The 15888-nt window shown below is 51.7% G+C and overlaps 5 protein-coding genes across 5 annotated transcripts; 2 read left to right on the top strand and 3 right to left on the bottom strand.

Annotated features, from left to right (window-relative positions):
- Positions 1 to 692: 692 nt before the first annotated feature.
- On the bottom strand, positions 693 to 1589 carry PG985_007068 (glycoside hydrolase family 3 protein; the record flags this gene model as incomplete). The annotated part of the gene is made up of 1 exon (XM_066826837.1): positions 693 to 1589. The coding sequence occupies one exon, from the start codon at positions 1587 to 1589 to the stop codon at positions 693 to 695; it is 897 nt and encodes a 298-aa protein (XP_066684512.1).
- A 4230-nt stretch (positions 1590 to 5819) lies between these two features.
- On the bottom strand, positions 5820 to 7219 carry PG985_007069 (G-protein alpha subunit; the record flags this gene model as incomplete). Its single annotated transcript, XM_066826838.1, has 5 exons — positions 5820 to 6164; positions 6224 to 6482; positions 6590 to 6747; positions 6839 to 7023; positions 7102 to 7219. 5 exons carry the CDS (start codon positions 7217 to 7219, stop codon positions 5820 to 5822), a joined length of 1065 nt encoding a protein of 354 aa, XP_066684513.1.
- Positions 7220 to 11694: 4475 nt separating this feature from the next.
- On the top strand, positions 11695 to 13001 carry PG985_007070 (uncharacterized protein; the record flags this gene model as incomplete). The annotated part of the gene is made up of 5 exons (XM_066826839.1): positions 11695 to 11725; positions 11948 to 11983; positions 12047 to 12339; positions 12412 to 12649; positions 12724 to 13001. The coding sequence occupies 5 exons, from the start codon at positions 11695 to 11697 to the stop codon at positions 12999 to 13001; spliced, it is 876 nt and encodes a 291-aa protein (XP_066684514.1).
- A 556-nt stretch (positions 13002 to 13557) lies between these two features.
- PG985_007071 (Hydrolase) lies at positions 13558 to 14522 on the top strand (the record flags this gene model as incomplete). Its single annotated transcript, XM_066826840.1, is given in 2 exon segments — positions 13558 to 13860; positions 13875 to 14522. 2 exon segments carry the CDS (start codon positions 13558 to 13560, stop codon positions 14520 to 14522), a joined length of 951 nt encoding a protein of 316 aa, XP_066684515.1.
- A 241-nt stretch (positions 14523 to 14763) lies between these two features.
- Positions 14764 to 15636, bottom strand: PG985_007072 (GAF protein; the record flags this gene model as incomplete). The annotated part of the gene is made up of 3 exons (XM_066826841.1): positions 14764 to 15261; positions 15423 to 15527; positions 15601 to 15636. 3 exons carry the CDS (start codon positions 15634 to 15636, stop codon positions 14764 to 14766), a joined length of 639 nt encoding a protein of 212 aa, XP_066684516.1.
- Between the last annotated feature and the right edge of the window lie 252 nt (positions 15637 to 15888).

Here is a 15888-nt window from a genome sequence, read left to right on the forward strand (position 1 = left end):
GGCGTGTAATCTTCCCTTACATATCACATATATTGGGCAATCTAGCAAACGCTGCTCATTTTCGTATTATTAAATAAGCAACCCCTCGCCTCGAGTCGTGTTCAGCAAGGGGCGCCATGTGCTGACTGTACTCTGGTTGCAACGCCAGGTCTTGTAAATGGATCCATCATGGTGACGCAACCCAGCAGGACATAAATCGTTAAGTCAACCCGTGACCGTTTTAGAAACCATTCCCTAATCTCACAGTAGTCCTCCCTGCCTCGCTACCTTCCAGCACGCCAGTCATCAGAAAGCCACGGAACATGTCCGTCATCCGATGGGTTTAGAGCCGATTCGCCAGACTCCCAAGAGAACCCCTCTTTCTGCTCAAAATGTAGTATACTCCCAAAGTTTCCTCGCTTCGCACCCAACCACGATTCACAAATCGAGGCCACCTCGCAGCGGCAGCTTTCGACTGCTGGCACCGACCCATAGATCATAGTGGCCCTTTTGAAGAAGCCACTTTTGTGACACAACATCCCACACACTCAGATCCCGTCTGCTGAGCTTAAAGCTCACCGTGGCCGATTGCGTGGCATTTATGAAAGGCTTATCAAATCCGCGTAATTGGCGAATGGGTGCTCCTGGGATGCCGACATAAAGTTGGGCAGCCTCGGCACCATCGGCTTCTCCTATGTTGCGTATGTCTGCGCTCACCATCGCCACTGTATGCCAAAGATCAGAGGGCCCCCTTCCTCGACCGGCCCCGATGGGTAGTCGTCCGTAGAGCTGCTGGTGTTTCTGTCGATCTTGAGATTCGAGTAACTGAATGTTGTGTAAGAGAGGCCAAATCCAAACTCGAAACGAGGAGTAATGTTCTTCGCGTCAAAATGCCGATAATCGATGTAAGCACCCTCGGTGAAGTTTGACTGGGGAAATATCTCAAATTGCCCTTCTGGCAAATCCGGCTTGAGTATATCGCCGTAGTCTGATTCATTGGCCGCAACTGTGTAGGGCAACTTCCCAGAAGGGTTGGATTCGCCGTAGAGAATCGAAGCAAGGGCGTGCCCCGACTCCTGCCCTGGCAGGTGTGCAAATATAACAGCCGTGACATTGGGATTGTCAATGAAATCCTCTACGAGGCGTACTCCGGCATTGTGAAAAACCACAATCGTGTTGTTGCAGCTCTGCGCCACATGCCGTATCAGGTCATCGCTGTACTTGTCGCGGATTCCTGGCCGATCGTAGCCTTCTGACGCGAAGGCATTGAGTATGATAATGCAAGCATCCGAGGCAGCATCCACGTAGGGTTCAGCACTGGTGAAGTCCCAGAACAACGCTGTTCCATCCTCATAAGCACGAGAGTTGAGTGCATCGAATGGTGAACTAATATAGGCGGGCGTTGCTGCACCAGACCCTCCACCACTTATAATCGTGCCATTGGGCGCTATTTGCGGAAGCGACTCCTGGAACTCGAGCGCAAATGCTCCAGCAATATCACGTCCTTGGTAAGCTGATTCGCCCCCAAAGCTCCAAGCCGACACGCCACCCATGCCATCGTAATTCCACTGGTCGGGGTTCCTGGCAGAATAGCCGTATAGTGAGAGCATACGAGGTCTTCGAAGAGGGAGCGCACCATTGGCATTTTTGACCAGAACGTGCCCTTCAACGGCGCCATCAAACAATATCCGCTTCGAGGAAATATTTCTAGCATCGAAGATTCGATGTGGCTTTGTCAGGTCTGGAGGCATTCCAGAACCGGGTATTGGGAAGTCTTGATCCTATAAGACAGCAATAAATGCATCAGCGCATTATTCGATTTGTCCTTCCACACACTCATCCTGGCTCATGACCCCAAGCACTCACCTGATTCATTTGATACCAAGAGGCAACGATTCTGGCGGCCATATCGTCTAGTCGCACTTGAGGAACCGACCCGTTCCGTACGGCTTCAACGAGGGCTTTCCCCCATAGATCGGAACTGGGCATTGCCATATCCATTCCGGCAAGCGCTGATGCAACACCCGAGTGCTGTGCGCCCCAGTCGGAAACGACAAACCCCTATACAAACATGGTCAGCCTAGGCGCAGCGGTTCATCTGATGGGTTAAGACCTACCTGGAAGCCCAATTCCTCCTTGAGCAGATAGTTCTGTGTAAAGCTATTCTGTACAGCAACGTTCAGTCAGATTCTATTCCGCGATTAGGTCCAATGGGGGCTTACCTGGCACCCATATGAGTTGTTGACTCTGTTGTAAGAGCACATGATATTGCCAGAACCGGCGTAAACGGCATCTTGAAACGGCCTGCTTGATATTAGCCCACCATCTCAGGTGCTTAGTAGAAGTGGTTAATACCAAAGATAAACCTCATGCATTGTCTTGTCGTCGATGTTGGATGAGACGGATTCCTTCCCATTGGCAGGTACTCGATTGGTCTCTTGCTCGTTCCCAATGAAATGCTACATTCTCATTAGTGTCGTGCGTGGCAGGGTTGTCTTGCCTAACGAACCTTGGTACTGGTAATGACTCCAACTGACTGAATGCCCTGTACGGTCTCGAAGGCAAATGCGCCGCTGAGCCAAGGGTCAACGGTGAATCCTTCCCAGTTGCGACCGCCCTGAACGACACGGCCGATAGGCCCTACGACGGGGCCTAGCGCAACATTGACACCTTTGGCTCGAAATTCCTGTCCCATGTTGACAGCTCGCTGCCTGGCAAGAGCTTTGTTCCAGCTCGCCCCAACATGTATGCCGCTCGGCCACCCACTTACGAAGTCGGTCGCCCGCAGCCCATTGCCGGCGTCGCTTAGACAGAGACCCGGGAATCCCAGGCGAGATATTGGAGGGATACTGCCGGAACAACCGGTCCCCGTAGACGCTCCCGTGGTCAGGCTGACCTTCTCTTCGAGAGTCATGTTCTGAACCATGGCAACGGCTTTGTCAACAGCATCGGCCCAGGTCGTAACAGCGGCACTTGTCAGATTTGCTAGAGATTCACGAGTTAGAAACTGCAAGTTCTGGCGGACGGACAAGAGCTACTCACGCGAGGGATAGTATGGTTGCGACTGGCCATAGAAATAGGTGTCATCCTTGATGGCGTTGGCATTACCACCTGAACAGTTGCCCGATGTGCAAGCGCCACCGTCGTTGCCATGCTTTCGTAAGGCCAGCAAGCCTAATAGGCCAAATGGCAACAGGCATAACACTACAAGTAAGACTTGAAAAGGCCTTTTGGCCAGGATGGGGAACTTCCCCTGAAGCGAAGACCAGCAGCCTTGGCGAGGGGCTGTTGCAGCAGGACCTGACTGGGTCTGATGCACGGGATTGTACGCAGCCTTACTGCTGTGACCTTTACCACGTAGAGGGTTGTCGTCGGCCATGATGGCACATTGGGGATGGCATGTACGCGTTTAGACGCTAACAGGACAGCTGTCGCAAACAATGGGAGGGACAGATTGGCGGTCTTCCCGGGTGCTAAGTTGACGCGAACACCGTAATGTAAGTGCGCAATGTAAATGCAAGTCTATCGCATATGATGTGTTGAGCAGAGCTGGCCAGCTGATGCTGAGAACCTTGTGCACTTGAAAGAAAGTTTCTGTGTTGGACAAGCTTGGTGCGTGACAAGACCTACATGTAGGCAGGCTAAAACGTACCGACGTTGTTATGGCGATCGACGCCGTAAGGTAAATGCAGAGCACCCTTCAAAGAAATGACTGCATGTGGTATTGACATCCCGAAATCGATGTTTACGCTGACCTTTTTTGTTGTTGCCCGGGCTGAATGCGCCTTCCCTGTAATCGCCTAGGAAGGTCAAACTGATCAATCATAGCCCGTCCCATCACTGAAGCGGCCGTCTGATGTACATAAGGGCATTATAAAGCTAACCTTCATGTACTTCGCAACCCTCTAGGGGTCTTAAATCTTTGATTTACATTATGCTATAATAGCGTTTTAACGGTATTTATTATTATAATAGCGATATTAAGATAATAAAGTTATAAAAGTTTAAGCGGATTAATATATAACTCTTTATAACTTTATATTTTTTTCTCTCTTTTATAATATATTTTTAACGCTATTAATACCTTTATTTATAATGTTATATTAAACTTATTATTATTATAACTAATTTATTTTCCTAGCTATTTTAATACTTATTTCGATAAAGGAGAGATTAATATAATCGATAGCTATTTTATTAATATAATTTAAATATAACTTAAATATAATTTAAATATAATTCGAATATAATTAATTAATTATTTAAGTTTTATTATTTATATTATAATTAATATTCTTATAATAGTATATTATTTTATAATAATACGCTACTTTATATTATAGCTATAATATGCATTATTACGACCCCTACAACCCTTACTGAAGAAATCTAATATCTAGTGTTAACATAGCCAATTGCATCTCACCTTTGACATGCGCCCACCGAGTCTTTCTGTTGGAACCCGGAATACTATACGTAGGAACCAATCTGGCAAAGGGTAGACCGGGCAGCTCCCATTCAAATTATGATCAATCGATCAGTAAATGGAAGGTTGAAAGTGCAGTACAGTACATACAGCGGGAACAATCCCCGGACCAACAACCCCTACTGCCCCGTCTTCTCTCCCACGTGGGAAAACGCCCACTAAATCGGAAAGCGGACCGCAACTTGATCGACGCACTGCAAGCGGGGCGGGAAGCTAGTATTGGTACCAACAAGAAGTCATATCTACCCTAAGGTCTTACCTACCTATGTATGTACGTAAAATTAGTATGCGCGTAAGTATGCATGTTGGACCTGCAAGCCATAACGAGCGGCTGGCTGAAACAGGAGGGGTTCGGTCGATCAGCCTGCCGATATACTTGCAGCTCGGCTCCATATGATGACTGACAGCTATGAGAGACACCACGATGTTTATTACCCGATATTAGAGATGATATATGCATTGTATAAGTGCAAGCAGCTGAAGTAGTCGGCTGGGGCATACAGGTATCAAAAACTCTTACAGAAACCAGGTAGTGTATGTAGCTGTGTGATTGGAGACACGCTATTTGTCCCCGTTCATTGAATGGTATTATCTACTTTACATCGACTTCGCTCACACCGTTAATCGTGATGCTATATCCGCAGCTGAAAAAAAAATATGAAGAAACGTCAAGAGGTATCGATCGTTAGAAACAGAACAAAAACAGTTGGGACCCATGTCGAAGCATGGCAGACTGCCCGCTGCCTGCCCGATGCACGAGAAACCCATTGTTCCTCGAGCCCCCACAGCCTGCTGCTTGAGCTGCTGTGTCGTCCTGAAGAACGGGATCGTAATCATGACCGTAACCATGCCAGCGCGATCCTTCAATGGGTATCAATGATCTCAATTTAGTCAATCATGTGCCGCCTTCTGAGCCTGTACTGGTCCCGCTTCCGATATAGTATAGACATCCGAGAAAGAAAAAGGGTGGAGGTTTCGTAGTATGATAGCACAACGAGGCGCCAGTAACGGAAAACCCGCCTCATCGGGCGGCGTGATGACCGGGACGCGGGTAGATGTATTAGAGATCGACCTGGCTAGCCCTAATGGTAAATTGTGTATAGCGGAGCGTTACATCATATCCTTTTAACACCAAGTTAGCAGTGTGACCTGTACTCCGTTTTGTTTTCGCGCAAGGGTGTGTTTTACCAGGCCCCGGGGCAGATTGAGGAACGAAGGACAGCCAGTTCCAGAGCCAGAAGGCGAGCAAGCCGCCATCGAGCAGATGGCGTTGGCTCCTTCTGGATTGCGCTTGCAACAGGAGTGCAGTAGCCAAAAATGAACTACAAGGAAACCCACATGATTATTGATTGACTCACAATATGAGTTGTTTGAGGTTGCGCTGGATAATCATATCCTGCACGGAACCCATGGTGATCTTCAGAAGGTTGGTGTCAGTTGCGTTGGTGAAATGCCCATAGATTTCCTTCTCTGGATTCCGGTTTAGAGCTCTGAATTTGTCCATGAAGTACTTGCTGGCCTGCTTCCAGTCGTCGACCGGGCCCTGGTAGTCAACGAAACCATGGCTCGTGATCGGGCTCGCCGCAATCTTCTCCTTGAAGAGATCCATTTTGTTGAGGAAGAGGATGAGCGCCGACTTGGTAAACCAGTGCGAATTCGCTATGGATTCCCACAGCATCAGAGCTTCGTTCATTTGGTTCTGTTACCTCATTAGTCACCGCCAACAAATTAAACATACGCTGGTTGAGTTAAACTTACACCGTCTTTGTCCTCTACTAGGCACTGATCGTATCCGCTGATTGCGACGAGGAACAGCAAGCAGTTGACGTTCTCGAAACAGTGTATCCACTTCTTTCGCTCTGATCGCTGACCACCGACATCGAACATGCGATATGTGAGCTGTCCCAGATCGAAAATGGTCTCTGTTATACCCGTCGTCCTTAGCCGGGAGCGCAGAAGATCTTGGTCGTCGGGGATGTAGCCCTTCTGCCACAGTCGGTCGAGGTCATTGCAGAAACTGAAAACCCACCGTGTCAGCAGCAATTCAACGAAGCCATAAAATAAAACAAAACAAACACATAATAATACGCGGCACCAAGAAATGCGGGAGCAGGTTGGACGTACTATCCCAGGTTATCATGCAGGGCGTATTCATTCCCCTTAAGAATGGCTTTTTGCACACCTGAATCGGCCCACAGCGACTTGATTGGGTCGAGGTAATCTTCGGGCAGCGAGTCGTTGGGCGAGATTTCGTGGTCGGCAAGTACTATCGCTTGGTTTTTCTGTCATGTGTAAAGATCAATTGGTCAGCGCCGGCCGCGGGTTTCCACTACTACAATCCAGAGAGGGCTGGCTTGTCGGAGCATTCCTTACCTCGTTGTCCTTGTTCTCAAACTCAATTCCTTGATCCGACATGACATCGAAGATGGTCCGCATGGATTGCACCACGTTGTTGAATACCACCGGTTTGCCTTCTAATCTTTCGTTTTTGCTGAAGCCTTGCGCGTAGATCAACTTCATCTGCTTGAGCACCGTCGATTTGCCCGACTCGCCAGCTCCTGTTTCAGTGTCCTTCGGTTAGAATGCTGTGCGCCCAACATAATATAGCGATGACACCTTCGGGTCCAGTTACTTACCCAACAGCAGCAGCTTCACTTCTCTCGCCAATCGCTTCTCATCTTGACGGATCACTCGGTCCAGCTCGCGCGAGCGGTTGAGTCCCTCCTCGTCCTGCTTCCGGCTTCCGAAGCACATTCTGGCCAGTCCTCAGGAGTTGATCCCACTAGGCAATACCTGTTTGTCGTCTCAGTGGGAACGGTCGCGTCGAGTCGAAAGCACAGGGCCGATCTTGCGGCGGCGGCGGCGGCGAGAGAGCGGGACGGGTTTGGTTGCGTCGTGGGAGCGCAGCTTGCTCGTTGTTGTTGTTTTTGCCGGATCCAGTGGAAGTCCAACACTCGATAAAAGGGAGACGACTCAAAACGAGTCAGTTGCGAAAGGGAAACGGGGAAATTGTGGGTAGCGGTTGGTTCCCGCCAATTTAATAGTCTGATGGTCCGAGGTCCACGCGATCGGTACAATGGCCGGTCGCGATTGAGAGTCGAGAGTCGAGTTGACGATGGACAAGGCAGCTTCACTTTGCAAGATGGTTTGGGCTCGAGAAAGTCGGCGGGTTGTTATGGCTATCAGCCAGCATCTGCCAGATAGAAGAGCCGACAGGATGGCGTCTACCTACTTTGCCTAGTGGTAGCGCAAGTTGGTAGCCGGGACTGTGCGTATGCAGCCTAACTAGCAGGAACTGGAGAACGGAGCTTCAGCTATGGGGTTGAGGAGCAGACGCGTATGAGATGTGATGTGTAGAGGGACGGAAAAGCGTATAAAGCCCGCCAATGAAACTAACTATGAGACTGGTCTCTCTAAGCCCAACCGGTCCTACAACACGAAGAAGAAGCAAAGAACAAAAACCAGAAGGAGAAAAAGCAACGGCGAGAATAGCCCGAGCAGAAACCAGAGACTGTAGGCTGGACTAGAATCCGATGCGACCGGTTTTAGGGGGTCCAGTACGTTTTAAAAAATCAGCCGGCAAATAATACATGGCGCCGCGGGTATCTGCTGCTACCACCGCACTACCACCTACTACTACTTGCTACCTACTACCTACAGACAGCACTGCACTTTTGCTCCAAGGTCAAGGCTCCGCGGGTGGCGGACCATCCATTTTCGGCGTTGGGAGATGGGGGCGTTTCCCTTGCAGACTTGTTCGACACGGCTCAATATAACCATCTTGTTTCTTAGACGAGGATCCTGCGCATCTCCCTTTCGAGCAAGCGACCGTGGCGATCCGCCATGGGCTTCCCAGGCGTCCAATGCAAGTGGGTGGGCTCCTCATCTTGGCCCTCTGCCCTTGACGTCTTGACCCTACCACCTTGCTGCATCACGTACTTTCTCCCTCCAGTACGACATACATACTTGGTGCGTTGCATCCTGAAGCTTACGGTAGTGGATGCAGCTCTAAAAATGCTCACTAGCAGCAAGGCGACGCTGGAGATGGATGGATGGATGGATGGATGGGACTTTCGTCTGCAAGTCTAGGATAGGCGGAAAAGCAACGACGAGGCTTATGGGCTTACAAGCAAACTTATGGCAAGATAAAACACATGGTGGAATAAGCGAATGAGCAAGACTCGACCGGACGGGGATATCATGCTGCCCCTAGCAGAAGCTACAAAGGTACCGCAAGGGTCGGGACGGGGCTCAATCTTGCCATAGTCGATACCGGAATCCTCCCCCAAGAGCCCTCTCTAATTTCCAGTGTGTGCTGTTGCTGGGGCTCAGGCAGATAGGAGATCATTCATCGGTCCACGATTTGCCTCTCGCTGTAAGCATTCCGCAATCTGCTAACGCACATGCACCTCGATATCCGCCTCCGCTCGAGGACGCAGGCCGTGAAGCCGGCTCATCCGTGGGCAGCACGTGGGAGAAAAGGTGCGTCTTGATCTGCTTACGACGGGCGCATGCAGTCAGATGGGTTGGCTCACGGCCGGACCCATCTCCAACAGCTTCTCTTTTGCTTCGTCTTCTTCTCCGTTCTCCATACTCGATGACGGTTCTTTTTTTCTGAGAAGAAGCAACTGCATAATTCTGCAGCTAGGTGGGGTGGCTGAGCACTGGGCTTCCTTTAATAACCGACCAGGACATCATCTCGCAAATAACCTGGCAGACCAGGTGCCAGGTATTACGAATTGTCGACGGAGTTCGCATCCATCTTACACAGTACCTACACACTAGTCTCGTAGTGGGATCGTTGCATTAATACCCAAGGTTGATACAAACTTCGAATGCAGATGCAGACCCTTCCATTTGCACTTGCCTAAGGCTCAACCTAAGTACAGTATGGATTCCGTTATGGCTTGCTGATCCACCTCATTACAGGTATGCATGAATAAGGAGCAGAGCCTGCATCCCCGGGCAATGCGTATTAGATGGAGATCTGGGTGGCATTCATTGAGATCAGAACCGAGCCACGAGCCTTGCTTCTCGCCAACGCGTGAGCCTGGCTCACGGCACAGGCATCGGTGTAATATAATACGCACATACATTTGAGTATCCAAAATGGAAACAAATCGAATACCACCAATACGGGTACCGAGTTACGATGTGCCCGGTATCCGCTGGGCGCCAAAACTTCCGAAGAACCCATTGATTGATGTACGTACGCCCGAGCCATCAACGGAGGGAGGCATCCTATTACAAGTAGATTGCTGAGACAAACCGCCGCGGTATCCTGGCTTAGGTACATGTAAGTGGCCTGCGAAATATGTGCCAGAAACGGCCCCCAATACGACTATCTGCTAGATATGCGCAACAGTAGCAAGGTGGTGTAAGGCGGTTGGTTGCTGCTAGCTGCATGCCTTATTAACCGTTCTGTTGTGTGTGACCCAAACCCGTGCCGACCATGTCAGCATACCGGCTTTTCAAGCAGATGCCGACACGATGAGGTAGCCAACAGTCCCCAACAGCCCCCAACGGGGGCAGCAAAAGCAACCTTTCCCAGGCCGTCTTCTCTTGGTTGATCAGTATGCCGCGCTACGGGTTCGTCCTGGGCAGTTCCAGATCGCGAGTGCAGAAATCCTTCATCCGATTTGGTTTGCGGCAAGCATTCGAGGATTGGTCCATTTGTGCGTGCTAACGTCAGCTTGTTATCGTCAATGGGTGTTCGCGTTGGCGAAATACATTGATGCATGCTGGCGTTGGCTGCTCATGGTGCCTTGTGAGGTTGGACGGGTCTGTCTGACATGCATAAACCCAGTATTTGCTTATGTACGAACAGCTAATAAGCCTGCTCATACTCCAGGCTATGAGTCAGTCATAGACACATATGGCTAGTTGCGTGAAGGCATATCACATCCATTCGTATGTACTAAGCTTACAGCAAGCAAAGGTGAAGAGGGCATTGGCAACATCCCTTAGGTCAGGTGGTGGTGGTTGGACTGCGCAAATGTGGGTTGCGGAAGATAAATACATCAGATACTTGTATTGAAACGCCAATGATGGAATCCAAAGCGGAACCGGCCCGCAAGCGCTAAAGGGCGATAAGCGATATCCGTTCGTAGGTATGTCAGTAGGTATGTAGCGATTCCGTCCGCGCAGCAATCGGTGCTTGCTTAGTGAGGTGAACCGAGACCAACGCTGCCCGTGCTGGGTAGTAACTAATGTACTATTAGTAGAACGCAGTTGATTGATGGCTCTTCTTTTTATACTGGTTCCGGGTATCCTGAAACATGAAATCGTGCTCCGTAGTATCTGAATCAATCTAAGGTAGCCGATACATACTAGGGAGCTCGACGCACGTGGGATTGAAACATCAAATAGTAGCGTGGACGTCGCAAGAGTGGCATTGGTTTATTACGTCAGCGCGACCGTGTCAGAGTTACATTTCTTGAGAAGCAGGCAATGTTGTCTTCTTTCTCCGGGCCCTACGGAGTTGATAAGCCGGAGTAGTCTAGATCGATACTGAAGCTCATGACTCCCGCGTCAATCAAACAGCAAACTCAGTTCTGGTTGTTAGGTAGCGATACTTGTGGGCGCCCGCGCAGCATGCGGTAGCGCTGAACCTAATTACACTAAGGTCTGCGAAGGGCAACGCCGCAACGGACCTCATCGATAGTACCTCCATTATGACCACTTGGACAGATTTATTGCCTGGCCACGTGAAGTCAAATCCTCACTTACTCGTTGCTGCCCGTCGGCATCGGCACCGGCGCCGGCACCGTCGTCGGCATTGATTCTTTCATGACTTCACGATGTGCAGAACGGAAGGCGCCGAGTGCTGGCAGTCTGTCACTGCCCATGGAGAAGTCTCTGAATATTGTCTACCTCTGTCAGCCTCTGGCCTAGGCCTATCACTATCGCACTTGAACTTGTATCGATAAGGCGTAGTCTAAACTGTGGTCCTACGCAAGTCTGCGCAAAACCGTCGGGGCGACTCAAGGTTGGGCAGACATCGGCTGCTTGCGGAGACTGTTCAGATGCAATTATTCGCTCAACGGCTAAAAATTTTTAAAAGGGCAGAATCAGTTCTGGCTCACACAAACTGGGCCGCCCGGAAACGACAGCTCCATCTCCACTGTTCTTCATCTTGTAGATACCCCTCATATCCTGATAAAACACCAAAGAAAATCACACCTTGGAGTCGTACAGTTTCCTCGGACCATTCACCACCGATATACAAAATGTCTGAGATTACGCACCCCACGATCAAGGGTAAGTCGCTTGCGGCCTGTGTTATGCTGGCACTTACACACACGCGATGGAGCCCTGAACCTACTCGTCTATCTGGCTATACCCTTGAGCCGTTGAGCTTGGAGGGGATGCCCTGGAGCAGATTCTTATCTTGTCTCAAAAGACATGGGTCCCCTTCAATGGACTCTATAGATAGCAGTCATTCTCGTGGTTGCAATAGTTCATCGGGCTAACATTTTGCAGATGGCTGGTTCAGAGAGATCTCTGAGATGTGGGCCGGTAAGTTTATACCACTACACTGCCTTCACAGATGAGCGGATCTCATTGCTTACACCGTAGCAGGCCAGGCCATGACCCTGAAGGTCAAGAAGGTGCTCCACCACGAGAAGAGCAAGTACCAAGATGTCTTGATCTTTGAGTCGGAGAAGCACGGCAACGTCCTGGTCCTGGACAATGTCATCCAGTGCACCGAGTACGATGAGTACTCCTACCAGGAGATGATTACCCACCTGGCCATGAACTCGCACCCCAACCCCAAGAAGGTTCTTGTCATTGGCGGTGGTGATGGCGGTGTCCTCCGTGAGGTCGTCAAGCACGAGTGTGTCGAGGAGGCTACCCTGTGCGACATTGATGAGGTACTGTCCCCTCTTACAGGCCACTTCATGTCCTGTGGTTGAACCGAGGCAACCTTGTTAACCACTGAACAGGCTGTCATCCGTCTCTCCAAGGAGTACCTGCCCAAGATGGCCGAGGGCTACAAGCACCCCAAAAGCAAGGTCCATGTTGGTGATGGCTTCAAGTTCTTGAACGACTACAAGAACTGCTTCGATGTCATTATCACCGACTCCTCTGACCCAGAGGGCCCCGCCGAGAGCCTGTTCCAGAAGCCCTACTTCCAGCTTCTGCATGATGCTCTGCGGGACGGTGGTGTCATCACCACACAAGGTTCGTACCTGTGTGCCCAGTGGCGCCTCACCACGATATTATATGTTGAACGTTTCACTAACTACTATGAACAGCCGAGAGCCAGTGGCTCCACCTTCCTCTGATCACCAAGCTGAAGAAGGACTGCAAGGAAGTCTTCGCCGTGGCCGAGTACGGATTCACCACGATCCCCACCTACCCCTCCGGCCAGATCGGCTTCATGGTCTGCTGTAAGGAGGCCGGCCGGGATGTCAAGACACCCCTGCGAAAGTGGTCCGCCGAGGAGGAGGTCAAGCTCTGCAGATACTACAACTCCAGAGTTCACGAGGCTGCCTTTGTTCTGCCCACCTTCGCTGCCGAGGCCCTCAAATAGGTCAGACATTGGTGAAGGTATAAGGTACTGCTCTTAGAGACTGGCATCCGGGTGGGAAACAACCATCCTACCAGTTGAATATGATCCACCAATGAGGATCTGCGTCTCCGCAAGTTGCGACGATAGAGAACCTCTTATCTAGCAAACTACATACATTCTACCAATATAACCAATGCACGTACTTGTCCCAGGCAACCAACTGGTGATGTCGTGTTCTCTAGGGACATATGTTTCTCAGCACAAACCAGGCCAGCGAGCAGTGCGACTGCCCAGCCGGATCAGCATACATGTCCATCAGTAAACCGCATGCATTGGATCGGGCAGAACGTGAATTGCATCACCGATACCCCACTATCGCCGCGGCTTATCGGGGCTGCCCCTCTCAAGTCGGCCCTGGCAGTCCCCCAATCGCATCAACCAGACATAAGTATACTTAGCCGGCAATGCATCCTCACCACCCACCATGAGACCATTTCTGCGGTACTCAAGCCTCTTTATCAAATCTGCAACTTATCCGTCACCCGCCGCTTACTTCCGAGGGCCACTGGCACGCACCATGACAACCACTACCATCCCCTCACCCGTGCTCAAGAAGCCCGTGAAGCTGGCCTGCATCCAGCTTGCCAGCGGGCCGGACAAGGCCGCCAACCTGTCGCACGCGCGCGACAAGGTGCTCGAGGCCGCCCGCGACGGCGCCAAGATCATCGTGCTGCCCGAATGCTTCAACTCCCCCTACGGCTGCGACTACTTCCCCGCCTACGCCGAGACGCTGCTGCCGAGCCCGCCCCCGCGCGACCAGTCCCCTCCTTCCACGCCCTGTCGGCCATGGCGGCCGAGGCCAAGGCATACCTCATTGGCGGTTCGATCCCCGAGGCGAGCCCGGACTCGGAAACGATGACGAGTGCCGCCGACAAGGAGGGCGAGGAGGCGGATAGAAAGAAGAAGAAATACTACAACACGTCGTTGACGTTTGGGCCCGACGGCGGCCTGCTCGCAAGCCACCGCAAGGTGCACCTGTTCGACATCGACATCCCCGGCAAGATCACGTTCCGCGAGAGCGACGTGCTGTCGCCGGGCAACAAGGTGACGCTGGTGGATCTGCCTGACTACGGCCGCATCGCCGTGGCCATCTGCTACGACATCCGGTTCCCCGAGCTCGCGACGGTGGCGGCGCGCAAGGGCTGCTTCGCCCTCGTCTACCCGGGGGCCTTCAACACGACGACGGGCCCGCTGCACTGGCGCCTGCAGGGCCAGGCCCGCGCCATGGACAACCAGATCTACGTCGCCATGTGCAGCCCCGCGCGCGACGAGGCGGCCTCGTACCACGCCTGGGGCCACAGCCTCATCGTCGACCCCATGGCGCAGGTACTCGTCGAGGCCGAGGAGAGCGAGACCACGGTCTGCTGGGAGCTCGACAGCGCCAAGATTGAGGAGACCAGGAAGAACATTCCCCTCGTGGGTCAGAGGCGATTCGACGTATATCCTGATATAAGCCAGGGTAAGATACGATTTGAAGAGTAAGATGCACTGGGTACGGCATTATATTGATGGACTGGTCAAGTGCTTTGCGTGTAAATATATTCTGATGCTCTAGACTGCTGAGCGTGTCACGATTTTCAGCGGTAGCGAAGCACGCGCTGTGTTTATGTACAATTTCGAAAGCCAGAGAAAACCACCATGAGTGAAAGCCATTTTGTCTATTCAAGAGCGCCCTTTCCCCGAGACCTCTAGAGTTTGTTCAAGACTTCTCTCACTACGGTTCCTAGGACCAGTCGCAACTCCTAGCCAGGAGTGCCGCCAGCTTCTCCAGAGCGGCCTGGTCGACCTCGTCAAACCCATCGAGCACGGCGCAGTCGATGTCAATGATGGCCACCACCTTGTCGTCCGCCACGATGGGCACGACGATCTCGCTCTTGCTGTCGCCGTCGCACGCGATGTGGCCAGGGAACTGGTCGACGTCGCGCACCAGCTGCGTGGCCCGCGTCGACGCGGCGGCGCCGCACACGCCCCGGCCGAAGTAGATGGTCTGGCAGGCCACCTTGCCCTGGAAGGGGCCCAGTATGAGCCGCGGCTTCTCCGCCGACCCGGTCACATCAAACGTGTAGAAACCTGCGGTTGGGGGTGTGGCGCGGTGAGAAAGGGGGCAGAGAGTCAGAGGGGAGGGGTACTGTACCTGCCCAATTGACATGGGTACTAGGCTCCGGGAGGGACTTGTACGCGTGCCATAGCAGCGAAGCAGCGTTGGATAGGTTACTGGTTTCTTCCGTTAGGTCCAAGGGATTGTCACGTGTGCACCCAATAGGCGGCATTCGGATGAAGAGTCTCGCTCACCAGACCTAGATATAGCGGCAATGAGTCAACCTTCTCTTCTGCATACACCCATAGAGGGACACCATCGTAGTTTTATCTCCCAGAACTAACCCAGTTACGTTGGCCGTCGAAGAGACCCTCGGCCTGCAGCAGGACTTGGTCGTAGGCCTGCTGTTTCGTGACGCCCTGAGCAAAGTTGGAGGCGTCGGCGTGCACCTAGCGAATGTATCAGCTCAGCCGGTGTAAGTGACAGGCGTTTTGGAGCAATGCGACTGGGCCGTCACATCACACAAGCACACAGACGGAGCTGAAGGGCACTAACCATTTTGAATATCTTTTTTGAATTCGAGGCCGGAGAAGCCGCTGAAAACCAGGTCCAAATAAAAATAAGCTCGAGACGATGTTCCAACACCCGTTCACCGACAGTTTCGAAATATCGGTCTCTGGCAGGTTTTTTTTTCTTAGACGCCCAAAGCCCATGGCTTAGAAGATTTTGACAGTACGCTACGAAAGGACTTGTGGGGGAGCAAGCTCACATCATCCCGCCGCTTCCCGTGTCTTGTCCGCTCACTAATGA

Source organism: Apiospora marii, assembly GCF_038362585.1.
Source record: "Apiospora marii strain CBS 49790 chromosome Unknown utg000004l_segment0_segment1, whole genome shotgun sequence".
Taxonomy (NCBI): domain Eukaryota; kingdom Fungi; phylum Ascomycota; class Sordariomycetes; order Amphisphaeriales; family Apiosporaceae; genus Apiospora; species Apiospora marii.